Source organism: Muntiacus reevesi, chromosome 4 (assembly GCF_963930625.1).
Source record: "Muntiacus reevesi chromosome 4, mMunRee1.1, whole genome shotgun sequence".
NCBI classification, from domain to species: domain Eukaryota; kingdom Metazoa; phylum Chordata; class Mammalia; order Artiodactyla; family Cervidae; genus Muntiacus; species Muntiacus reevesi.
Genome location: NC_089252.1, coordinates 31,198,017 through 31,224,007, shown reverse-complemented (window position 1 = coordinate 31,224,007; position 25,991 = coordinate 31,198,017). Strand labels below are relative to the sequence as shown.

At 40.4% G+C, this 25,991-nt stretch overlaps 1 protein-coding gene and 1 non-coding gene across 6 annotated transcripts in view; one reads left to right on the top strand and one right to left on the bottom strand.

Annotated features, from left to right (window-relative positions):
* LAMA3 (laminin subunit alpha 3) overlaps positions 1-25,991 on the top strand; it is a 247,400-nt gene that overhangs the window by 190,137 nt on the left and 31,272 nt on the right. For all 5 annotated transcript variants that reach the window (XM_065932447.1, XM_065932446.1, XM_065932445.1 and 2 more), the window contains 19 exons: positions 81-232; positions 4,052-4,162; positions 4,270-4,381; positions 4,588-4,755; positions 6,367-6,563; positions 7,941-8,057; positions 9,325-9,479; positions 9,724-9,865; positions 10,694-10,796; positions 13,144-13,260; positions 13,346-13,525; positions 14,393-14,535; positions 17,440-17,610; positions 19,228-19,379; positions 19,535-19,697; positions 20,144-20,277; positions 20,982-21,126; positions 24,302-24,421; positions 25,084-25,217. In XM_065932447.1, the coding sequence (XP_065788519.1) occupies positions 81-232; positions 4,052-4,162; positions 4,270-4,381; positions 4,588-4,755; positions 6,367-6,563; positions 7,941-8,057; positions 9,325-9,479; positions 9,724-9,865; positions 10,694-10,796; positions 13,144-13,260; positions 13,346-13,525; positions 14,393-14,535; positions 17,440-17,610; positions 19,228-19,379; positions 19,535-19,697; positions 20,144-20,277; positions 20,982-21,126; positions 24,302-24,421; positions 25,084-25,217 (2,716 nt within the window). The remainder of the gene's footprint in view (positions 1-80; positions 233-4,051; positions 4,163-4,269; positions 4,382-4,587; positions 4,756-6,366; positions 6,564-7,940; positions 8,058-9,324; positions 9,480-9,723; positions 9,866-10,693; positions 10,797-13,143; positions 13,261-13,345; positions 13,526-14,392; positions 14,536-17,439; positions 17,611-19,227; positions 19,380-19,534; positions 19,698-20,143; positions 20,278-20,981; positions 21,127-24,301; positions 24,422-25,083; positions 25,218-25,991) is intronic.
* Positions 5,628-5,732, bottom strand: LOC136168136 (small nucleolar RNA U13). Its single transcript, XR_010663284.1, has one exon. It is a non-coding gene; the product is annotated as a small nucleolar RNA U13 (small nucleolar RNA).

The following is a 25,991-nucleotide window of genomic DNA, read 5'->3' as shown; positions in this document are numbered from 1 at the left end:
TGCTCTGCAGCCCTGGGGCTTGGTCTGCATTCCTGTGGCTCCAGCCAGCAGCACGTGTGCCTCTGATTGTGGCCCCACAGACTGTGACAGCTGTGTGATGACGCTCTTGAACGACCTGGCCACCATGGACGACGAGCTGCGCCTGATCAAATCTCAGCTGCAGGGCCTGAGTGTCAGCGCAGGGACCCTGGAGCAGATAAGGCGCTTGGAGACCCAGACCAAGGACTTGAGGGTAAGTACCCCTCGGTCACACACGATGCCTGGCCCAGGGCAGTTACTCGATGAATTCACAGATGCTGCATGAATGAATATTCCTCATGCCGGGAGGGGTGGGGAGCTTGACTGCACTTAATTTTCAGGGCGGCTGTCCTTCCTCTGCTCTAAATGAAGATTAGATTTCTACTGGTGAAAAGTACAGTGAACACAGAAAACTGACTCTTCTAAGTGAACATTCCTTACGTACTGAATGTTTCTGGTCTCATTTTTCTTATAGTCTTTATCTCAGTATCTTGTGTTCAGAAGATTCAAACTCGAACTTTGGTAAAATTGTCATTAATTCTTTTTTAAATGTTTGGTGGAGTTTTCCAGTGAAGCCACGTGGGCCTGGAGTTTTCTTTGCTAAATTTTTTTTTTTTTTAAATTTAACTACAAGATCAATTAAAAATAGGTACTGGACAATTGGGATTATTTATTTCTTTTTCAGTGATATTTGGTAATGTGTGCCTTTCAAATAATTTTTTCATTTCACCTAAATTATTAATACCAAATATATTGACATATAATTGTTTATAATTTTTCCTTATTATCCTTCTAATAGCTGCAAAATCTGTAGTGATGCTTTCTCATTCATTCTGGTTATCGGTCATTTGTGTCTTACCTCTTTTTTTTTTATTATTCTGGCTAGAGGTTTATCAGTGTTATTGATCTTTTTATTTCATTGATTTCTGTTGTTCTTCAGTTTTCAGTTTCATTGATTTCTGTTCTTATCCATATCTTTTCTTCCTTATGCTTGCTTTGGGTTTAGTTTGCTATTCATTTTCTAGTTTCTTAAGATAAAAGCTTGTTTTCTGATCCAAAACATTTCTTAATATAAGCATTTAATGCTATAAGTTTTCCCCTAAGCAGTACCTTAGCTGTATCCCACACATTTTAAAGTGTCAGTTTCCATTTTCATTCAATTCAGAAGATTTTCTGATTTCCCTTGTGACATATCTTTGATCCCTAAGTTATTTAGAACTATATTGTTTAATTTCCAAACCGAAGATTTTCCAGTTAACTCTATTATCGATTTCTAGTTTAACTCTGTTGGGATCAGAGAAAATGCTTTATGATTCCAGCTCTCTTTAAGTATGTTGATACCTGTTTCATAGCTCAGAACATGGTCATCTTGGAGAATGTTTTATGTATACTTGGAAAGAAGGTAGCCAAGAGGGCATCCTGAGAAGTACTGGGGCTGAAAGTGCCCCATGGGCTGGAGTCGGGCTTCCTGGCTGGGGGCAATGGGGGCTTGTTTGCCTACAAATGAAGGTTGAAGAAACAAAGTTGAAACTGCCCAGTTCTCATTGTTAGGCAACAATTGCGTGAGAACTAGGAAAGCTACAACTTTATAGCCACGACGTGGACAAGACTCACAGACCAGGATCTGTGTTGCAATGTGACATTCTCAGCATCACCATAGTGTGCAAGTCCTAAGCTGCCGATATAAGACCTGGTCCTGGACTGGGGGGGCCTGGGGCAGGAGCGATGATGACCCTAAGATCACCAGACAGGACACAAGAGAATGCAGAGAGAAGAGGAAAACCCCCTCTCAGAATGAGTCTGCAAACACTGTGAAAGGTAATAAGAACGACATGCAGCAGAGGCAGCAGTCATGTGTTGAGTCCCTTTAGCAAAAACAGAAATCACAGGACAATCTGAAAACTACTTTGCAGGGTAACATCCAATGAAAGAAACAAGAAATTAGAAAAACTTTTTAAACACAAACCAAACAAGAAGAGGTAAATGTGAGAAGATGTAATTAAAAAATCACAGAAAAATTTAAATTTAATTTAAAATTAAATTTCTGTGATTAATTTAATCACAGAAAAATTTAAAAATCTACTCAAAAGTGAAAAAATTCAGTAGATGGACCCTAAGCTAGTAGGGAAAGTTAAATTAAAGGCTTTTGGAATGAAGGCTGCTTCGAAACCATTAGTGGCTGTGGTTGAGTACATACGGCAAAAATAAATAGTGCTAGAAAAAAATGGCTCTTTTCCATCCCATTAGGGTAATTTTAGTGCATGGTTAGGAGGCTTAATATGGAGAGGAGAGGGGGAAAGCCTTTGTGTGTTCAGAGGGGGGAAAAAAGGCACTTTAGTGACTGATGTCATCTATACAGTCTTGCACTGTTTCAAGGAAGGGAAGGGAACGAACATTGTGGTATCCATGCTGTGCCCAGGGTGCTGTAAGTGCTTTCCTTAAATGTCACAGCATCCCGTGAAGAAAATAGTGCCATTTTTTACAGGTATGTAAAGGCCAAGTAACTTGCCTACAATCACACAGCTAGTATGTGGTGGTTCTAGAAGAATTCACACCAAGACGAAATTATAAAGAGTACGTTCACGCGCTACACCTCTTATCCAGGTGTTCTGACCTGCAACCATGCGCTTCATTTTTCTGCAGCGCAATGAAAATAGAACCATCTTCTTGCAATATCACAGAAACACTGGAAACTGAGTAGGAATATGTTTGACAAAGCAACCAACTTTTTTGAATGGTTCTGTGTATACATGACATTTTATAATACATTAGCCCACTTTCCACCACAAAGAACCCAGCAGCTTAATATTACAGCCCCTGATAGACAGATGAAGGAGATAAGGCCCAATGGGCTTATCTATGAAGTGGTGGACCTAGGGTTTGGACCTCAGCTGAAAAGCCTGTGTTCTTTTACCCAACACTGGCTCTTATATACAAGTAGAGATAGTAATATTGCTTTTTCTTGTAAAAACTTTCAAGATATTAATACATTTTTTTTCCAAAAAATTGAGGGATTTCCCTGGCAGTCCAGTGGTTGAGACACTGTGCTTCCAGTGCAGATTCGATCCCTGGTTGGGGAACTAAGATTCTGTATGCTAAGTGCATACATTGAAAAAGTTCAAACTTAAAAAAAAAACAACCCAAAATTGAAAGTAATTGCTACTCTAGAAATCATACGCAGCAATAGAAATAGTGTTAGTCACTAAGTCATGTCTGACTGTTTGTGACCCTGTGAACTGTAGCCCACCAGGCTCCTCTGTCCATGGGATTTTCTAGGCAAAAATTCTGGAGTGAGTAGCCAGTTATTTCCTTCTCCAGGGGATCTTCCCAACCCAGGAATCGAACCTGGGTCTCCTGTATTGTAAGCAGATTCTTTACTGTCTGAGCCACCAGGGAAACCTGTATGCAGCAGTGTCCCCTCTAATAATAATGTTGCCATTCAGTACCCAAAAGAGGAAGGGGACCTGGATTTTGGTCTTGAAGCAGTCACTAATCATGTATACTTCCATGGCATGGACAAATCACCCAACTTTTTTAGGTTTCTATTTTCTCATTTTTTTCCTATTAAATGAGGGTATTCAATTTAATTCAGTTTAATGAGCTCTGAGTTTTTCTCTTGCTGTATAATTCTTTGAATTTATAGATCCTTTCAACAGAGTAGCCATAGACACTTGTTTTTAGCATAATCAAGTAAAATATAAGTTTAAAAAATTGACATTATTATAGAATCTAAAAATTAATACATCAAGTAAGTGACATCACCCTCATTTCTTTAAGGTTAGGTCATTAATTCAAGTAAAGTATCTTGTTTCTTCTTGTCTTTAAATTTTCCTACTTTATTTTAGAACCAGATCACAACATCAGAACGTAAATTCTTCATAAAGCCTGTTTCAAAGAACCATATTTTTTTCTAAGGACCAGCATTGGTCTTACTCAATGAATCTTTTCATATCATCGCCAGGTTTACCAAGTTGATAAGACTTACTCCAAATTTCTACTCTAGACTGTGATTAACTTTGTATTTTACTTTCAGAACCAGCTGTTCAGCTACCGTCCCACCATTTCAAATCATAAATCAAAAATGGATGGTCTGGAAAAAGAACTGAGTAACTTGAATCATGAATTTGAAACTTTGCAAGAAAAGGTAATACATTCGGTCAATAGCATTAACTCTTTTTTTGCTTCAAAATATTACTAGTTTTTTCCCCCCAACAACTTAATTTGTTGCTCATCAATTTACTCTTCATATAGGTTCAAATAAATTCCAGAAAAGCACAAACATTCTATAACGACATTGATCGGACAACCCAAAGTGCAAAAGAGCTGGACTCGAAGATTAAAAATGTCATCTGGAATGTGCACAGTAAGAAGAGTTACTCAGCCCAATTAAGTATCTTTTGTACTACTTTAGCCTTTGTTGTACAAAGAAAGAGTTCAGCATTATGAAAAAGAGCCTATAGAGATACTGAAAAACCAATATGAGTCCTCTATAAAAGTCTCTGCCTCTTTTCTTAGTAGTCTCCTGGAGTCCAGAATTCCCAGTTTAATAAACAGCTTGATGTTTTCCAGCTCTCATGAAGCAGGTGTCTGGGACGGAGGGAGATGGAAACAGGGTGCCTTCAGGTGATTTTTCCAGAGAGCTGGCTGAAGCTGAGCGCATGATGAGGGAAATGAGGACCTGCAACTTCGGGAAGCAGCTGAGGGAGGCCGAAGCTGAAAGAAGAGAGGCTCAGCAGTGTAAGGACCCTTCCAAATGCGTGCATCCAGTCTGTTCTGATTGGCTTGACATACAGGGTGCAGAGAACACCGTGCCAGGTTGGGGGAGGGGTCACCATTTCAGCCTCTAGTACTAGTAGAGTAGCACGTGGTACAAATGGGTGGCCTTTCCAGGTTACTGAGAGGTTGTGGAGTAGAACATCTTTTTTAAAAAAAAAGTTTATTAAATTATAGTTGATTTACAATGTTGTGTTAATTTCAGCAGTGATTGAGTTATGCATGTGCACACATACACACATATATATATAGAAATGTTTTTCCATATTCTTTTCCATTATGGTTTATCACAGGGTATTGAATGCAGCTCTCTGTGCTATTCAGTAGGACCTTGTTTATCCATCCCATATATAACAGTTTGCAGCTACTGACCCCAAACTCCCAATTCCTCCCTCCCCTACCCCCTCCTCCTTGGCAACCACAAGTCTGTTCTCCATGTCTGTGAGTCTGTTTCTGTTTTGTAGATATGTTCATTTGTGAACGTATCACAAATTTAGATTTAGAATCCACATGTAAGTGATATCATATAGTATTTGTCTTTCTCTTTCTGGTTTTCTTTGCTTACTTTGATAATCTCTATGTCTATCCAAGTTGCTTCTAATGGCATTATTTCATTCTTTTTAATGGCTGAATAATATCCCACTGTATATTATACCTGTATATATACATATACACACCACATCTTTATCCATAGAATAGAATATCTTACTATCATGCCAAAAAATAGCTTTTTCTCCTTAGATATTAGACACTGGTACCTCTATTTTGTTTTTAACTGCACTTTCATTTTTCTTTAAGCTCTACTGCTTCTCATTATATCATTTTTTTCTCTTTCACATCAGACGGGTAATGTGCTGGTGTCGTAACAAGGTTTGCAGGGAGGCACATGTCATGCAGCAGCATGAACACCCAATCACCATGCTCATGAACTACAAAAGGATCCATTATATCATTTTTAATAGTCCCCTCATCACCATTGGGGTTTTGAATCATACATTGATATTCGCATTACTACTACCAAAAAAAAAAAGATGTATTAGAAATTAAGAGAATATATCTAAAGATTTGGATTAAGGAAAATGCCACATTAACTCAAAACTTTAAAAATAATAGGCCTATATTTTTCCACATACTGAGCTTCATTCTGGAGTGGAATGACATATCAGTGGTTAATCTACAAACAGTGGCATCTCTCTTTTAGCATTTGTATTGTTTAAATTTAATGTTAGCCTTGGAGACAGTATTAGTAATAGAAGGAGCACGTGCTTTATATTTATACTCTGCAAGTTCAGTTCCAGTTCCAAGACTGAAACTTTGTCACCTAATTTCTCAGGCCATCCATTTTCTTATTTGAAACATGAGATAATCACTGTCTTCATGTGGTTGTCATAAAAGTTAATTGAGACAATGTGTACAGGGCACAACATAACATAAACACTAGCCTTCTTTCTCATTCCCTTGCAAGCTCAAGGAAAACCATGAAGTGAGTAGAAAATCAATTCTTCTGTAGTCTTTATGACTCAGTGTCAATGCACTCATTTCTCAAGTGGAAAACAAAAAGGTGATCTGTTTCAGTGCTGAATCAGATAAGGAGCTGGCCGGAAAACCACCAGGTGGAGGACAATGGATTGGCGAAGAATATACGAGATGCTTTAAATGATTATGAAGCCAAACTCAGTGGCCTCCGTGCTGCTCTACAGGAGGCCAGTGCTCAAGCAAAGCAGGCCACCGGCCTCAACCGAGAAAATGAGAGGGCTTTGGAATCCATCAAGGTGAGGTCATGGTCAGAATCTGCACGGTTGGGTTGAGGACAAGCAAAAGGGAGCAGGGAGCTTTAATGTTAATCAGCTGGCAGAGTCAGGAACCTGTCTGTGTGGGAAACCCTAATCAAAGAGGAACAAGGCATTAAATGCAAAATCAAAGTATCTCTTACTCCTCAATGGCCAGAAGAGTTTCTGAACTTAAACCACAGGGAAAGCAGACCCAATCACTTCACCCCAACTCCTGGTAGAGGACTGGAGGAATAATGCTGCCAAATAGTTGAGAAATTGCTATTGTTATAATTAATTCAAAGTATACAATATATGTTTCAAATAACTGACTTTTTGTGTCATGTGTGTGTGTGTTAATCACTTAGTTGTGTCTCTTTGCGACCCCATGAACTGTAACCCGCCAGGCTCCTCTGTCCATGGGGATTCTCCAGGCAAGAATACTGGAGTGCATTGCCATGCCCTCCTCCAGGGAATCTTCCCAACCCAGGGATCAAACCCAGGTCTCCCACGTTGCAGGTGGATTCTTTACCATTGAGCCAGGGAAGCCCAAGAATACTGGAGTATCCCTTCTCCAGGGGCTCATCCCGACCCAGGAATCAAACCAGGGCCTCCTGCATTGCAGGTGTATTCTTTACCAGCTGAGCTACCTGGGAAGCCCAACATAGGACTGACCCACTCCCCCCACCCTAAGAAGGAGGAATTTGGTAAAAGAAAATGAATGGTATCTTTGCAGATGGTAATATGGTTAACACCCAAAGCCTCTGCAGGCAACACCTCTGTTGGATTATGCCAAGGGGAGGGAGCAGGACCCAGTTCTATGGATCTCTGAATTCTGGCAGCCTCCACCCTGGTTTCCTAAGGGCTTGTGTGCTTTCTCAGTTAATTTTTTTTGGCTGCACCATGCGGCATGTGGAATCTTAGTTCCCGGACCAGGAATTGAACCTGCGTTCCCTGCATCGGAAGTGCAGAGTCTTAATCACTGGACTGCCAGGGAAGTCCTCTTGTGTGCTTTCTTATTGAAATGCCCCTCCATCTTCATCAGGATGGTGCTGATTTGCTTAGTTCAACTCCCTCGTCCTGATCCACTAACCAGAGCTTAATTATGCATCCACCTCACTGGCCTGGTTGGCCCTAGTGTAGAAACCTCCTCCAGTGCAACAGCAGGTGTTTCGTTGGCATGTAGCTTGTGGAAACTATGACAACACCTCCACACGACAAGTTGAACTGATGTCTCATGACTTAGGAGTTGCCTAGATGATCTTTAAGTTCAAGAAGACATTTTGACTCTGAAATTACCTCTATGATGTTGTCCAATATATATGCCTGTGCCTTTTGACAATATATCATGCAGCTCACCGATCTTCTTTTTGTCTGCAGAGACAAGTTAAAGAAATGAATTCCCTCCAGAGTGACTTCACCAAGCGTCTAGCCACGGCAGATTCTTCCTTAATGCAAACTAATATTGTCCTGCAATTGATGAAGAAAAGCCATGAGGTAGAGGCAAAACTTGTTTTCTAGAAACTCGAAAAGCATTTAAATTACATTTTGAGGAACTTATGAGATAGGCTAAACATTTTTTCCCTGAAATATATGTCTTTAGATGAAAGAAAATATACCAAAATGTTAACAGCGGTTGTCCCTTAGGGGAGGGGTGAACGATGTGTCTTCTTTTTTTTTCTCCCAAACTTTAAACTTTTTATCTTGCATTGGGGTATAGCTGGTTAAGAATGCTGTAAGTAGTTTCAGGTGAAAAGCGAAGGGCCTCAGCCATTCATACACATGTATCCATTCTCCCCCCAACCACCTCCATCCAGGCTGGCAGGTAACATTGAGCAGAGTTCCATGTCTTTGCTGGTTATCCATTTTAAATGAAGCAGTGTGTACATGACCTCCCCAAAGTCCCTAAGCATCCTTTCCCCCCAGCAACCATAAGTTTGTTTTATATCTATTTGCCTATCTACCTACCTAATTTGCCTGCAATAAGTGAATGTTACTTTTGTAATAAAAACAAATTGTGCTAGCATTTTTTAAATATCATTTTCACCAATGAGATGAATAAGGTCTGAGGAGCTAATATAAAACAAAAAAAGTGACTCTAGTTGATGACACTGTATTGTATATCCGAAATTTTTTACAAAAGGAGAATTTAAATCTTCTCACCTTCACCCCCACCCCCAAAGAAAGTAAGAGCATAAAATATGAGGTGATTGATGTGTTAACTCAGTGGGGGGAAATCCTTTCACAGTGTATACATATATCCAATCATCACTCTGTACACTTTAAATATCTCACAATTTTATGTCACTTATACCTTCTTGAAGCTGAAAAGCAATTAAAAATAAAATAAATCAGGCATGCATTAATTAACAGAAGACATTTAGGACTGGTAAAAGATTGGCAATATTTCTCAGAAGCCCACTGGGCATTTTGAAAATATCTTTTATGATCACTGTTTCTAAATCAGAAAAAGTGTTTAGGTTTAGTACAATGATACACTAAGGATAATGATGTGCTTTTATAAAATTCATCAAAGTGGGTATCCACCATATGGAAAATGCTCAAAATGGTAGTGAAACTTGGGAGAATATTCACAGTGCCACTGTGTGAAGTAACCAGGGAGTAATGGGTGTGGTGAATGGGCTCAGGAAACAATTTCTCATTGTTGCTTCCTGGAAACCTCATTTATGACAGAGTTCAAGAAAATGGCATATCTGTGCTTTGCTTAAATTGACACTATCTCTTGTTTACTTGGAAAATACAGGAGTATGAAAAATTAGCTGTCACTTTAAATGAAGCAAGACACGAACTAAGTGACAAAGTGAGAGAACTTTCCAGATCGGCCAGCAGAACATCTCTGGTGGAGGAGGCAGAGAGGCACTCGCAGTCCCTCCAGGAGCTGGCCAAGCAGCTGGAGGAGTGAGTGGGCCGCCTGGGGGCCTGACCGCAGGGGCTACTGGAGCCTGGTAGGAAGTACGGACCAGGGTTGGGGGCGGCACCCAGGGCCCAGGTCCGAACCCAACTGATTCCCAGCTGCATCTTTGGAGCAGAGCCTCGGAGCCCACAGCCCCGAATCTCCATCCGTCAAATGAATGGGGAGGTGAGGGGGCTTGGCTGCAGGCAGAGGCCCCAGCTGGAGCCCTCCTCCCGTACCATTTTCCAGGATCAAGAGGAACACCAGTGGGGATGAGCTGGTGCGCTGTGCCGTGGACGCTGCCACTGCCTACGAGAACATTCTCAACGCCATCAAAGCAGCTGAGGATGCGGCCGACAAGGCCACCACTGCATCTGAGGCTGCTCTCCAGGTAGGCCCCTGCCGTGACACCTTCTCTCAACACACTCTGGAGATGACTCACTTTTCTGTTTTCTTTCTGTGTGCACCAGGGAATAGGAAAAAACAAAGCTTATTTTAGATCAGAATTTGTTATGTAGAATAGACTTGCACTTGCTCTGTCATTTCTGTATTTACTTGGCTTTTGGATAAACATAGCCCAGTATTCAAAATCATTTGTAAAACCAGATAATAATCACTCTGATTATTTACTTTGAACCATGAAAGTATTATACCCTGATTCTTACCAGGTATGCTTTTAAGCTGTGTGATCAGGTATCAACATTTACCAAAGAAGAGATTTTTGTACACAATTTGAGAACCATTTATTTCTGTCATTTGTCATTCACCTGGGCATGTCTGTGGATCCTATGGAATCTGAAATGCATTATATAATAGGCCTATATCTAAAAATAAAGAACAAGTTATTAACTATGAGAGAATTAGTGAACAGACTTCTTGGAAGGTTGAAGATTTTTAATCTCCCAAAGATTAAAAGCCTAAAAGTAATTCAGCTTTGTCCTCTATTATTGCAGAGGGCATTGTACAAGTGACAGTGAGAAAATGAGAAGGTATCACATAATTTATCATTATGTCAACAGTGATGGGTCCACCTCCCCAAGCCACAAATGTCTACGTAGAGCCCTAACTGTAGCTTTTAAGGAACAGTCTTTTTAAACCTCTGCCTTACCTTCTAGCCTCATTCTTTAAAGATTAAAGATAAGGGCTAGGATGAAAACTCTTACTCCATATTTCCTAATGTATGTATCACATTTAAGACTGACAAATGCTTTGCTTTCAGACAGTAATAAAGGAAGATCTTCCAAGAAAAGCGAAAACTCTGAGTTCCAGCAGCGATAAACTGTTAAACGAAGCCAAGATAACACAGCAGAAGCTACAGCAAGGTCTGGAAGGGGCAGCTGTTGGGGGCTGGGATTGTCAAGGGCTTGGAAACAATCTATGAGACCAGGAGCAAATGCACTTCTTGAATCTCAGTGTCCTTCTAGGTGATACTTTGTAAAGTCATTGATTTGGTGTTTCTACCCTTCCCAGGTGGTGCTAGTGGTAAAGAATCCACCTGCCCATGCAGGAGATGCAAGAGATATAGGTTCCATCTCTGGGTTGGGAAGATCCCCTAGAGAAGGAAATGTCAACCCACTCCAGTGTTCTTGCCTGGAAAATCCCATGGACAGAGGAGCCTGGTGGGCTGCAATCCATGGGGTCACAGAGTCAGACACGACTTTGCAACTGACTACCACCAGCCGATATTCTAACACAAGTCAAATTAACTAGAGTCTCATGAATATAAATAAATCTTGAGACTGATAGGCTTGTTTGGGTCTGGCCTTGGATTTGGGAGAGGGGATTCTTCATTTAATCCCATATGCACATAACATTGGGGACCTACGTAGCTTTGAGGTGAGTACAGTGCTGCTGTCTTATTTAAGGCCCAGATAAGTAGTTTCAAGTCATTAGATCAACTGCTTCAAAATTTCTTAAGCCCTAAAATCTTAGTAAGTAAAAGCACGAAAAATCACTACCACTGTGATATATGAGGATTTTAAAAGTTTTGCCTTTGAATTTTTCCCTTTATTTAATTTGATTAAAAAAAAATTAAACCATCTCAATCTCACCAAATTCCTGTGTTCAGAAAATGCTGACCCTTGATTTTCTCTGGTCTGCTGTGGTCATTCATAGCTGAACAGCTATCTCAGCTCATAGCCCTCATTCACCTTCTTAATCCTTTCAAAGTGATTAGGTACCCTCTACTGGTAAATAAATACATTTATTTTTCATTTTCAAAAATGAAAATGAAAAATAAATATGAAAACATGAAAAAGAAAATACAAAAAAATATGTAGTCTGCCTAGCACATTTCAAAAATTAAAGTTTCCTGGTATGACACCTGTTGTCTTTACAAAAAAAATTTGAGCTAAAAGGTGATCTGTGTTTTTGAAAGGATTAGGATGTTAACTACATTGTTATTTAAACCAGTCCTGGAATCACAGTTTAAGCCGTATGTCATCAGCTCGATATTAAAGCATTCACTGGTCGTTTTCTATGACCCCCAAGGGGCAATATTATCAGCTAGAAATGCCTGTAAGCTTTGTTCCTTTCACTGAATATGTCCTGGAATGTGTCAGTTTGGAAATGAATGGAAACGGTGCCTCCTTTGTGTGTGTGTGTTTGCTTTAGTGGGGCTCTCTCAACAACATTCCTTTACTCTTTTTTTAAAAAGGCAGTTTATTTATTTATGGCTGAGCTGGGTCTTTGTGGTTGCTCAGGCTTCCTCTAGTAGTGGAGAGCAGGGACTGCTCGTAGTTGCCGTGTGCGGGCTTATTGCGGTGGCTTCTCTTCTTGGCGAGCATGGGCCCTAGGGCACTCGGGCTTCAGGAGTCATGGCACAGGCTCCCAGTAGCTGCGGCTCCCAAGCTCTGGAGCACAGGTCAGTAGTTGCTCCCCGGCATGTGGGCTCTTCCTGGATCAGGAATCAAACCCCTGTTTCTTGCATTGGGAGGTGGACTCTTTACCTCTGAGCCACCAGGAAAGCCCAATATTCCTTCACTCTTGACCAAAGGGGCATCCCTTATGCATTATTCATTCATTAGTTTATTCATACATGCATCTGCTTGTTCCATAAATACGTACTAATATTAAACCCCAAAGAGTGCCAGACATGGCATCATGCCCTGGACACAGCAGTGAGTAAGACAGACACATCCCTTTTCTTGGGTGGCTGTTGTATCTCAGTTGGTAAAGAATCTGCCTACAATGCAGGAGACCTGGTTTCAATTCCTGAGTCTGGAAGATGCCCTGGAGAAGGAAATAGAAACCCACTCTAGTATTCTTGCCTGGAGAATCCCATGGACAGAGAAGCCCGGTGGACTACCGTCCATGAGGTCGCAGGAGTCTTACATGACTTAGCGACTAGACCACCACCAGCATCCCTTTCCTTTACTAAGCAGAGACTTTTGCCCTGAGCAGAGTGGAAGTCAAGTCTTCCCTTGAATTGGTAGGCCTTTCCTTTTCTTCGTGTACATTTCCAAGGAGCCTAGTACCACAGGCTCTGTATGCTCCTGGCCTCTATAATGGAGGGGCTGGGGGTCTAGGAGCAAGCAGTGGGCATCTTGAGGATACCCCTAAGATGCAGGTCTGCTCAGTGCTATGCAGACCCTGGCTACTTCAGGGGCCGCCAGTACCCGTGGAGGATCAAGATCTTTAGGCTAATTGCCTCTTCCTACTTTATTTCAGAAATCAGCCCAGCTCTCAACAACCTGCAGCAAACACTGAAAACTATGACAGTTCAGAAAGGCCTGATAGACACCAATCTCACCAGCATCCGAGGTGATCTTCATGGAATACAGAGAGGTCAGCTGCCCCCTAACGCACTGGACTTGGCTTCTTTTGTCAAAGATTTTAGAGACTGACGCCTCCCTGTTTGTATGTGCCTTAGATGACATCGATGGCATAATCAATAGTGCAAAGAGCCTGGTCAGAAACGCCAATGATATCACAAATGAGGTCCTAGATGGGCTCAACCCCATTCAGACAGATGTGGAAAGAATTAAGGATACCTATGGGAGCACCCAGAGCGAAGACTTCAACAAGGCTCTCAGTGATGCGGATAATTCAGGTAGCAGGTGTTCTCTGGCCAGGACGTATTATCCATTTTCTCCATCATTATGTGCTTTGGTCTATTGTAATTTCTCCCCAATAAAATCTGATCTTAGAAATTAAAATATTAAGAAACAACTTCACATGATCCACTCAAAGAATTTGGCTATTCTGTTAGTTAAAAGGACCAAGTAGGACTTTGGAGGAGCCAAGGTGATTGGCAGTGGAAAGAATCAGAACATGTGAAATTTCTTAAAAATTTTTATTGACTTAAATAATTTTGCCTATGTCACACATGATTAGAAAAAAAACCTGTACGCTTTGAAAAAAATTCATGAAATATTGCTATTGATTTTCCCTTTTATAGAGATATAGTCCCTGAATCATGAACACTTGAATTATGATTAATATTAAAGGTCAAAAAGGAAAGATTTCTTTTCTTTTTTCAGCAAAGCTTTAATATTTATTAACTTGCACTCTGCAGTAGAATGAATGTTTTATGATCAAAAATTTATTTTTTAATTGAAGGGTAATTACAGTGTTATGTTGGTTTCTGCCATATATCAACATAGATCAGCCATAGGTATACATGGCTACCTATTTCAAGGGAAGGGTCCTTCCCCCTTGAAAGATTTACTTTTATACTGTCAAGAAAGATGATTTGATATCCAGAATAAAATCTATGATGTATTTACATATTATATATAGAAATATGTGTAACATATATTTCTATAATAGAGAAAAAGTATTACCTGATTCTGAGTCATCCTATCCAATGTGTGGGACCCAATCATACCACTTGACAAATACAATTCATGAGAACATCTCTATTTAACCTTTTCTCAACTCACAATGATAAATTTCTGTTTTGTAATCTCACCGACAGTGAAGAAATTAACCAACAAACTGCCTGATCTTTTGAGTAAAATTGAAAGTATCAACCAACAGCTGTTGCCACTGGGCAACATCTCTGACAACGTGGACCGCATACGGGAACTAATTCAGCAGGCCAGAGATGCCGCAAATAAGGTGGGTGTGTCCCCATTGCTAGGCACCAAGGCTCATTCTTTGATAAGTTACTCTATTCATTAAGTGAAAGATACCTAGGTACTCAAGAATCGGTTGTCTTTCTTGCCCAAATTCTTTGGGTTCTCCCCATGTGAAAGTTCATTTCCTCCCATCATCTTTCAGAAGTTCACATCATCTTCATCCCTTAAATGACCTGGTATGCCTGGGACAGTGGTTTCCTTTCCACTGGCTTATGGAGGCAGGAAGCAGGGTTCTCCTCCAGGCTCTAGGCAGTAAAGTGTTATTGGAAGTTCAAGTAAGGGTTCTATGATCAGAATGTGCAGATATGATACTGCACAAGCCCTATCTTCTCATGGTGACTCGGAAATTGTAGAATCCACTTTTAGTGAGGATGGAGGAGGGGTTCCTGCCCACATGGGCCGTGTTCTGAATATGAGATTACAGCAGTTTTCCTTCATTGGGAAGTTACCTTTCTTCTAATTTTAATCTGACATTATTTATTTGAATTTCTGATACTTCTCTCTCAATTTGTTTTATCCTAAAATAATGTAAATGAAATATTTTGTATTTTTCAGCCAACTCCCTCTGAGATATTTGGAGATAAGTGGGATGGAAACCAAGTCAGAATATCATTGTCTTTGAGGCACCATGGTTGATTTCTAGGCTTATATTCCTTACTTTGAGCCTCAAAATCTGCCTTTTCTTTTAAGAGAGAGAGCTTCCAACACAAAACCTTTAGCAGAAAAGCAAAGAGGCACAGTTTGGCAGAAACCACCCTCTTCATACCCATACACATCTTATAAAAAGCAAATGGAAAAGAGTGTGCTTCTAGCTTTTGCCTCTCTCTGTTCATCCATTAATTTAATGAGCAAAATATGAAGTGTATAAATAGTGCAGAGGTGTAGAGCTGATAACCAAGGCAGACTGCCTTGCTTTTATGTTTTTCGATATTTATTTATTTATTTGACTGCATCGGGTCTTAGTTGCTGCACGTAAGATCTTCACTGCAGCGTGGCTTTCTCTCTATTTGTAGCATGTGAGCTTAGTTGCTCTGAGGCATGTGGGCCCTTAGTTCTCCAACCAGGGACTGAAGCTGCGTCCCCTGCATTGGAAGGTGGATTCTTAACTACTGGACCACCAGGGGAGTCCCCAGACTGCCTTGTCTTGATCCCTGCTCTGTCACTTACAAAGCTAAGACTAGTTTCAGTTCATAGATAGATAATATTTCATAAAAATATTAAAGCACACATGAGAAGCTATGCAGGAATCCAGATCCAGGGTAGCGGTGACCTCTGAGAAGGGAGAGGCAGCTAGGACTAGGGTGGGCTATATAATGGGCTTCAATCATAACAGTCACGTGTAATTTCTTAGGATGGCCATGCATATGCAGGTATATTCTCCATTTTTGTGTGTTCATGAAATGTTTTCTTAATTAAAATTTTTTTTTAATGAGCAAGAGTTTTCCAAGTGACAAAAGTAGAAAGGCATGCCACAGACTCAGGATGTGAGTAGTGTATGAAGGGCAGAGGGCGAGTAGAAGAGACAGGTGTAAAATGAGCCTTGAGTGTGGGGGGGAAGCTCTGTCTCCACGGGCACCTTGGAGTGACTGCAGCTCAGGCATCTCTAAGCATCCCTGCCTGATGCCTGCGTAGACAGGGTCCTCCGTAAATGCATGCTTGGGAGATAAAATGTAGAGGTGGTATAAGGATCATTTCTAGAGTTATTCTTTAGGTAGTTAGAGAATATTTATTTTCTGCGTTTTAATGCAGAGCTACCCAAGGAGATCCACAGACCAGAGCTGGTCAGACGTTTGTTACTGCTTCATTATATATAAGTACAAAATTGAGAGTAAAGGCTTAGAAGCTTTCAGTAACTTGAATTGCTTCAATATCCCAGAATGGGATCAGTAAGCTTATATTTTGTACACTTTCTTCATTTCATTTTTTTAGTATTTAAGTTTTCGTATATTTTACAAAAGTATTGATCCAGGACAGATAGCAGGGGAAAAAATGGTCCTTTACCCTGAATTTAAGAAGCACATTCTAGAGAGCCTTGATGCACTTATTTTTAAGGACTGAGTGCCTATAATAAATGCAACCAGAACATGTAATGTATTAATGAGAAATGATTCCTTAAAGAGTTAATTCTTTAAAAAAATATTTTGATGTATTTTATACATCGACTATATCATACTGAATGCTTCCATACAGCTTAGCTCATTTGCACAAAAACCTTCTGGGGTTGGGATAATAGTAATTATTATTAATGTTATATATTAATAGCACTATGATACATATTAACAGGGTTAATTTAATATTAATATTATAACCCTATTACTAATTTTATATATAATTAGAGTTTATATTATAATATATAATATTATTACTAATAGGATCATATTATATTAATCCTGTTAATATGTATTATAACCCTAATTATATATAATTCCCTATATTACAATTATATTATGTATTATATAATATTTATATTATATATTATGTATCATATTATGTGTCATGTTATATATTACATGTAAAACCTCATTATTATAATACATTAATATATTATGATGATGGTGGTGGTATTATTATGACATTAATATGGCTAATATTATATTAATATTATAACCATAATAATGATGGTAATAATTTACTATAATGATTATTGTTGCTGCCACAGACAACAGAGTGCACCTCCCAAAGACCCTTGGCTCATAGGCAGGAAGAACAGGAGGGCTTTACTCCCCGACTCCTGGAGCGGCTGCCTGAGTGTAGACTCCAGGCCTAGGGGACAGCTATACATCTTTACTCCCACTTGGGAGCAGCTACAGTCACGAGCCTCCACCCCGAGCACCCCACCTTTCTCCCCTGGACCAGCTAACACCGTGGATCTGGTCCCTCGCAGGTCGCTGTCCCCATGAGATTCAACGGTAGATCTGGAGTTGAAGTCCGGCTGCCAAATGACCTGGAAGACTTGAAAGGATACACATCTCTTTCTTTGTTTCTCCAAAGACCTGAATCAACAGAAAGTGGTGGGACCGAGAATATGTTTGTGATGTACCTCGGAAATAAAGATGTAAGTATTGCTCTGACATTTCCCTGGTTTTTAAAACAGAATATGGCTTTTGAGGTGCGTGACACAGCCATGTCACTGCCATGCCAATGGCAGGAGATACCACTGCCTCTGATGGCTCCGTGGGAGATCTCTCATCAATTTAAAGTTGTTTTTGGAGGCGGGGATCTAGAAGCCTTGCCAGATGGGCCCAGCATGTGAGCACATGTGTGTGTCCACCTGAGCACATCCATACCTGGGGCTGAAGATCAGCACCCTCTCCTCTCAACCAGGCAGCAGTATCAAGGCTTTCTGGAGATCAGGGCAGCTCTTCTTCACTGCTCTGGACTCGGTCCTCTTCTCAGGGCACCCAAGCCGCAGACCCTCCCATGTCTCTGGGGTGGGGACCCTCTGTGAATGAGGCATGGAGAGAAATAAAGCCTCTCCTGCCTCATTAGTGAGAAACCCAATTGCTTCAATGCTATAATTCTAAATTCTTTAAATCACCACTGTTACTGATATTTTAAGCAGTTTATTTTAGCTTTTAATTCCTCCTCTTAAAATATATCTCTTCCACGTAAGTGTCAGAGGAACAGGTAATCACTGACTAGGTTATTTATACATGAATGGAAAAGAAATGGGCATCCCAGGTGGCTCAGTGGTATAGAATCTGCCCACCAGAGCAGGAGATGCAGGAGATGCGGGTTCGATCCCTGGGTCAGGAAGATCCCCTGGAGAAGGAAATGGCAACCCACTCCAGTATTCTTCCCTGGGAGATCCCACGGACAGAGGAGCCTTGCAGACTACAGTCCCTTAGATCACAAAGAGTCTGCCACTACTGAGAGACTGAACACATATGCTTGGAAAAGAAATGCCTGAAGTCTGGTTCTTGAAAATTCTGAGCAGTTAGCAAATTGTTGGCCGTCACTAGTGGACATTGTATTTAAGGATTCCTAAAATCAGCACTGTTGTTGGTAACTCGTTCATGCTCCAAGGATTGGGGATTTATTTGTAACTTTCTTATGACTCTTTGCTTTGTATTATGACAGAATACACATGACTTTATTCCTTCACCAAATATATGATATATCTACTACATGCCACACCCTGTATTTATGTAAACAAAAATTTGTTTCTTGAATGTACTTAATGTATACTTAAAACAGGTTAAAATAGTAAATTTCACGTTATGTATATTTTACTGCAGTTTTCAAAAATTTGTTTTTATCTTAACGTGCTCACATTCTAACAGGGAAGAAAGATCCATACACAGCTGACATGATAACGTAGAGCGAACAAGCATGCCCAGAGTATTGCAGGGACCTTGTATGGCATAGGAAGAACATAAATGGCTTATCTTCCTTCCCAGAATGGAATTGAATGGCAACCTGAGCCCGTATCTGGTTCATCTTTATGTCAGGTGCTTGGCAAATACTTGCAGATTGAGCGAATGGAGGAGTGGATAAATAATGCCCTCCTGATAACATGAGCAAAGACAGCCCAGACATTGTTAATTAACTGTGCTGTCTGTATTATTTTATACCAGAATGTACCTCATTCATTCTGTCTGCCCAGGGCTGACTAAATGAAAGCTGTTAGCTATTTGAGAATACAATATGTGAAATGCTTTGGTGTCTGCAGGCCTCTAGGGACTACATCGGCATGGCTGTTGTAGACGGCCAGCTCACATGCGTCTACAACCTGGGAGAGGATGAGGCTGAACTCCAGGTGGATCAGACCTTGACCGAGAGCAAAACTCAGGAGGCGGTGATGGACCGGGTGAAATTCCAGAGGTATGAGTCTGATTACAGCTCTTTGGTAATCTGACCTACGGTCACCAAACTTTAATTTTAAATTGCTGAACCCCCATTAAGTACTTTAGCTTTGATTTATTTCATCTCCTCATAAATCTTTTACAACTTTATTGTCTGACTTATTTTTTAAACAGAATTTATCAGTTTGCAAGGCTTAATTACACCCTAAAAGCCACCTCCAGTAAACCAGAAACACATCAATTCCATGACATGGATAGTGGGAATAGCAACACACTTCTCAATTTGGATCCTGAAAATGTCGTGTTCTATGTTGGAGGTTACCCATCTGATTTTAGAGTAAGTTCGAATGTTATTTCACGGAATGGAAATATTTAAAATTTAATTAGGCATAATGATGTTTTAATCAGTTATATATAAAATGAATTTAATGACATATTCTTAAAGCATCTATAGTGATAATTACTAAACTTATTGAATTCTTTTTTTTTAAACTTATTGAATTCTTTTATATGCAGTGATCTAGGCTTAGGTGTATAATTTAAATAAGCATCATTATCATTCCTATTTCACAGATGACAAAACTGAAACAGAGAGGTTGAATAACTTGCCCAGGATCAGACAGCTAGAAAACAGTGAAGCCAGGGCATCTGTCTTCAGGGTCCATATGCTCACCCCTATGCTATATTGATGGTTAAAAGCGATAGAGTTAAACTATTTCTCAGTCAACCTGATCATTGTCCTTTGTTCAATTAGTAAAAAATTTTTTGTTGTTTTTTTTTCAGCCTCCTAGTAGACTGCGATTCCCTTCATACAAGGGTTGTATTGAATTAGATGACCTCAATGAAAATGTTCTGAGCTTGTACAACTTCAAAAAGACTTTCAATCTCAACACAACAGAAGTGGAACCTTGTAGAAGGTAAATAAAACCTAGAAGCTGGTGTCTCTCTGTGATTTTGCAGTCATATAGCATAAAAAGCATATGTAATTTATACTTAAGGAATACAAATTAAATAAGGAAAAGTCTTTTCCTTATTCATATCAAATATTAAATGGACAGAATTTTCTTGATTTTGAAAAAAATAAATCTTTCTTCAGTTTTTGGTGCCTCCTACCACAAAATATTCAGCATTAGATGGTGCCTGATTTAGGGCACAAACTATTTATTTTACTGTAAACTTTTAAAAAAGTAAAACAGTAGTCCATAAAGAATACCATGACTTTGGCATATGAACCTATTTGAAAGTTGCTGATTGGGAAGATTCTGATATGAGACAGATTGAGTGTTTATTACTCATAATAAAATTTTATTTCATTATATATTATTTCTTACATTGCAAGGCCTTCAGCTGCTGGGTCATGCCTTCCTAAGCAGATGTTTGCAATTAGGGTCTCCTGAATAGCATCTCTGTTGAGGGTAGAGTTTGCTCATCATAGAGTATAAGAGCAGATCCAGGAGACACAGTGGACTGCTTCAACATTAAATTTAAAGATGTTTCCTCTTCTCTAACAAAATATGACAACTTGATTGCACAGACTTTGCTCACTTTTTCATCAATAAGGATAGTTTCCTGGCAGTCTTTTGCTGCTGTGTTCTCACTTAACGATGATTGGTGTTGGCAGGAGAAAAGAAGAATCAGACAAAAATTATTTTGAAGGTACAGGCTATGCTCGAGTTCCAACTCAACCAAATGCCCCCTTCCCCACCTTTGGACAGACGATTCAGACCACTGTGGACAGAGGTTTGCTGTTTTTTGCAGAAAACAAGGTAACGTATGACAAACATCCAGATATTACCAAATACATCCATTCATGTGAACAATTTTGGGGTAACTGAGTTATTATAAACAAACAATGTATCTGAAAAACAATGTGCAAATGTTAGCTGCATCCTTTCTCTTGGCCCATCTCTGTTGGATTGGCCAAAAAAGTTCATTTCCGTAACATTTTACGGAAAAACTCAAATGAAACTTTTTGGCCAACCCAACACTTCCTTTGGCTGTGCGAGTGTGTGTTTTGGAAAGGCAAGTCATCCAGAATTTGAGACGATGCCACCGAAAAGTGGGAGAAATTGCCACTTACCCATTCTATTCGCATTGTCAGTTTTATTCTTTGAAAACTACTGTTTGCCTAGTAATCTTTGCTTATTCTGCCTAAAAAAAAATGTTAAGTCTTCCTGGGGTCTCTGAAAGCTAGGCTGTTCAACCTTCTGCTGTTTGCTTCTTGGTCTGACTCTTTTCAGGCCGTAAGAGATTTCATCTCTTATCTGCCTGAACCTTGACTTTCCGAGATGTGGAGGCTTCTCTGTTTTCAAGCAACTGAGGTTCCGGGAGACCATACTGACATCTCCTAGTTTAGAAAAGGCCAAAAGTGTCTCTGAGTGATCGTCAGCACCATCTGCTGGTAGATAGGCCTAGACTTAAACTCTAGAGAATGAGCTCTTCTTGAAGATGCTGCATAGGACATGTCATTGTTCAGTCCCTCAGTTGTGTCTGATTCTTTGTTACCCCATGGACTGCAACACACCAGGCTTCCCTGTCCTTCACTGTCTCCCAGAGTTTGCTCAAACTCATGTCCATTGAGTCAAGAGATGCCATCCAGCCATCTCATCCTCTGTCACCGCCTTCTTCTTCTGCCCTAAATCTTTTCCAGCACCAGGGTCTTTTCGTGAGTCGGCTTTTCGCATCAGGTGGCCAAAGTATTGGAGTTTCAGCTTCAGCATCAGTCCTTCCCATGAATATTCAGGGATGATTTCCTTTAGGATGGACTGGTTGGATTTCCTTGCTTGTCCAAGGGACTCTCAAGAGTCTTCTCCAGCACCACAGTTCGAAAGCATCAGCTCTTCAGTACTCAGCCTTCTTTATGGTCCAACTCTCACATCCATACATGACTACAGGAAAAAAACATAGCTTTGACTGTATAGACCTTTGTCAGCAAAGTGGTGCTTTTTAATAAGCTATCTAGGTTTGTCGTAGCTTTTCTTCCAAGGAGCAAGTGTCTTTTAATATCATGGTTGCAGTCACCATCCATAGTGATTTTGGAGCCCAAGAAAATAAAATCTGCCACTGTTTTCATTTTTTCCCCATCTGGTTGCCATGAAGCGATGGGACTGGATGTCATGATCTTAGTTTTTTTAGTGTTGAGTTATAAACCAGTCTTTTCACTCTCTTCTTTCACCTTCATCAAGAGGCTTGGAGAAATGTGGACCAGTCCGTGGGATTTTCAGTTTGAGAATGCAGGATTGATATGGAGCTTGAGATTTTACCAGACACTTTGCCTGCAGGGTGGGGACACAGACCTGGTCCACCTCTCCTCTCTTGGGGTTCTTCTGGACTCCTAGGGAGAGTCCAAGGATGAATCAGTTTTGATGGTTTGGGGACATCCTGACCTGCCTGAAGAATGCAGAGAGCTGAGAAGTCACATAGCATTTTCAGGGCAAGGCAGTTGTTTTCTTCAACAAGGTCTTCTTTGTACTAGGTTTGGTCAAACATTTTGTAAGATGTTACAGAAAAACCTAAATGAACTTTTTGGTCAACCCAGTGCATTTTGAAGTTCTTGGAGACTAAGAATCAGAAATACTGTGTATATTAGAAGAAATCTTATGAAATGCTGTTCAGTTCAGTTCAGTTCAGTCGCTCAGTCGTGTCCGACTCTTTGCGACCCCATGAATCACAGCACGCCTGGCCTCCCTGTCCGTCACCAACTCCCAGAGTTTACTCAAACTCATGTCAATCGAGTTGGTGTTGCCATCCAGCCATCTCATCCTCTGTCGTCCCCTTCTCCTCCTGCCCCCAATCCCTCCCAGTATCAGGGTCTTTTCCAATGAGTCAACTCTTCGCATGAGGTGGCCAAAGTACTGAAGTTTCAGTTTCAGCATCAGTTCTTTCAATGAAATGCCTTTAGTAACCAGATAAAAGGAGCTTCCCTGGTAGCTCAGTTGGTAAAGAATCTGCCCGCAATTGAACCCAGTGAGACCTAGGGTCAATCCCTGGGTTGGGAAGATCCCCTGGAGAAGGGAAAGGCTACCCACTCCAGTGTTCTGGGCTGGAGAATTCCATGGACTGCTGAGTCCATTGGGTCACAAAGAGTTGGACACGACTGAACGACTTTCACTTTAACTTTTTCACTTTCAACCAGATAGAGAAAGTGATCCCCAGTGCTGCTGTTAAGTAGGATGAGTTGATGTTATTCTGTTCTTTATGTATGATGAACCCTCATTGACTTCCAAGAGCAAGGCTTAGGATCCAGAGAAGAAGAGTCAGACACGACTTAGTAACTAAATAGCAACAACAAAGCAACCGTTAAATGGAAGATAGAGGAGAAATAGGAATACAGCAGAAAACAGGTGGTGGAAAGTGGGGTTTGAAGAAGACCCTACCTCTGTCCAAAATGTGTGTGCATGCTAAGTCGTTTCAGTCATGTCTGATTCTTTGCAACCCCATGGACTGTAGCCCACCAGGCTCCTCTGACCATGGAATTCACCAGGCAAGAATACTGGAGTGGGTTGCCATTTCCACCTCTCGGGGATCTTCCAAACCCAGGGATTGAACCCACATCTCTTACAGCTCTTGTATTGGCAAGTGGGTGCTCTACCACTAGCACCACCTGGGAAACCCCTCCAAAAGGTAGCAATCATATTTTCCAATGATATTCATGATCTGTATCTTTTCAGTTGCCAGTTTTACATGCTGGTTATAGATTGATATAAAACAAAATCATGAAGATAGCTAGCATCATTGTTTCCTTCCTGTGTGCTAATTACTGTATAGATTGTTTAACATGATTGACAGGATTTAGCCATCATCCCCATCCCAGGAGTTGAGTATTAAGCGCTGTTGTTCCTTTGAACTCAGAAGGCAGCTGAAGCTGAGAGCAGGCTGGAGTTTGAGTGCATGTGGCTCTTCCTGAGAATTCTCCTAATCTACATTGTCCTCATGCTGTAGGATCACTTCATATCTCTGAATGTAGAAGACGGCCGACTCATGGTGCGGTACAAACTGAATTCAGAGCCGCCTAAAGAAAAAGGAATCAGAGACATCATAAACGACGGGAAAGATCATTTGGTACATCCTTTGAATCTGTTTATCTGAATCATTACATGTTTTTAGTCCTTTAAGTCAGTGCACAGAACACTTTTCTATTACCAGATGAACTTATTAGCTGAGAGACATATCCTTTTAAAATTTGAATATTTTTGCATGAAATACGTAACATCCATATGGTGTACACAAAACGTGATTAATTTCATAGATATATGTATATGTATGACTGAGTCCCTTTGCTCTTCATCTGAAATTGTCACTATATTGTTAATCGGACATACCCCAATACAAAATAAAAAGTTAAAAATAATAAAAATTTTTTAATATTAAAAAAAATGATTAATTTCAAATGCAAACATTTCGGGAATTCCCTGGTGGTCCAGTAGTTAGGCACCAAGTTTTCACTACCAAATGTGCAGGTTCAGTTTTTGGTCAGAGAGCTAGGGTCCTTCAAACCGTGTGGTGCAGCCAAAACAGACAAACAAATGCAAACATCTCTATTTAAATTTTTATTATTATAATTTTATGCAGATGTGCTACTGTGCTCAGATCCCTTGTATTAACATATTTACCATGTATATAAATGAATCTGAAGGAAGGCAAAAACATAATAGCTCTGAACCATCGTGAATAGAATTATTTTATTTCTCATTGCTGGCTGATTCATCTCTCATTTATTTTAGATTCTGATCAAAATTGGAAAAATCCAACAACGTATGTGGATAAATGTGGATACTCAAAGCGTTAAAATTGAAGATGAGATATTTGATTTCAGCACATACTACCTGGGGGGAATTCCCATTTCCATCAGGGAAAGGTAAGATGATCGTTTTTTAAAGGAGCAGGTCACCTCTCTTAATAGTTACGATTGCTACTGATAAATCTGCCTTGTTTAATCCCAGCAAAAAGCAAAGAATTACTTTTCTGTACTAATAGTGTTAGCCAACAGAGTTAATACTGGGTAACAGGAATGGCTGTTTGAAAGATGCGGGGGTTAGGGGTCAGGGTGGCGGGGAGATGAGGGAACAGTGTGCCTCTTCCATTGTCATTCCTGGAGGAGAAAAACCACATGAGTAGATTTGGTGTTGACAGCAGTGCCGTCAAAAATAGGGGCTATATCCTGGGGTCCTTGTGGACTTCCCCGGTGGCTCAGGTGGTAAAGAATCTGCCAGCAATGTAGGAGACCCAGGTTTTATCCCTAGGTCGGTAAGGTCCCCTGGAGAATAGAATGCTACCCACACCAGTATTCTTGCCTGGAGAATTCCACAGACAGAGGAGCCTGATGGTTACAGTCCACAGGGTTGCACAGAGTTAGACGTGACTAAGCAACTAACACTTTCACTTTCACTTGGGGTCCTGGTTGGTACAGAGGGGAGTACAGGCGGCCCTGGGTGCCAAAAACTGGGCACTGAAGTGTCTCCTAGGACATGAGGCACATTTGTATTACCTGCCCCCTTATGTGAGTGTTATCAAGGAGGGACTAGGGGCTTGATTGTCTCGGATGAATGGATACACAAATGAATTAACTTGAATGGAAGTAAAGTTTAATGGGAATGAGAAAAACAAACACCACTCTGAGGATATACTTAAA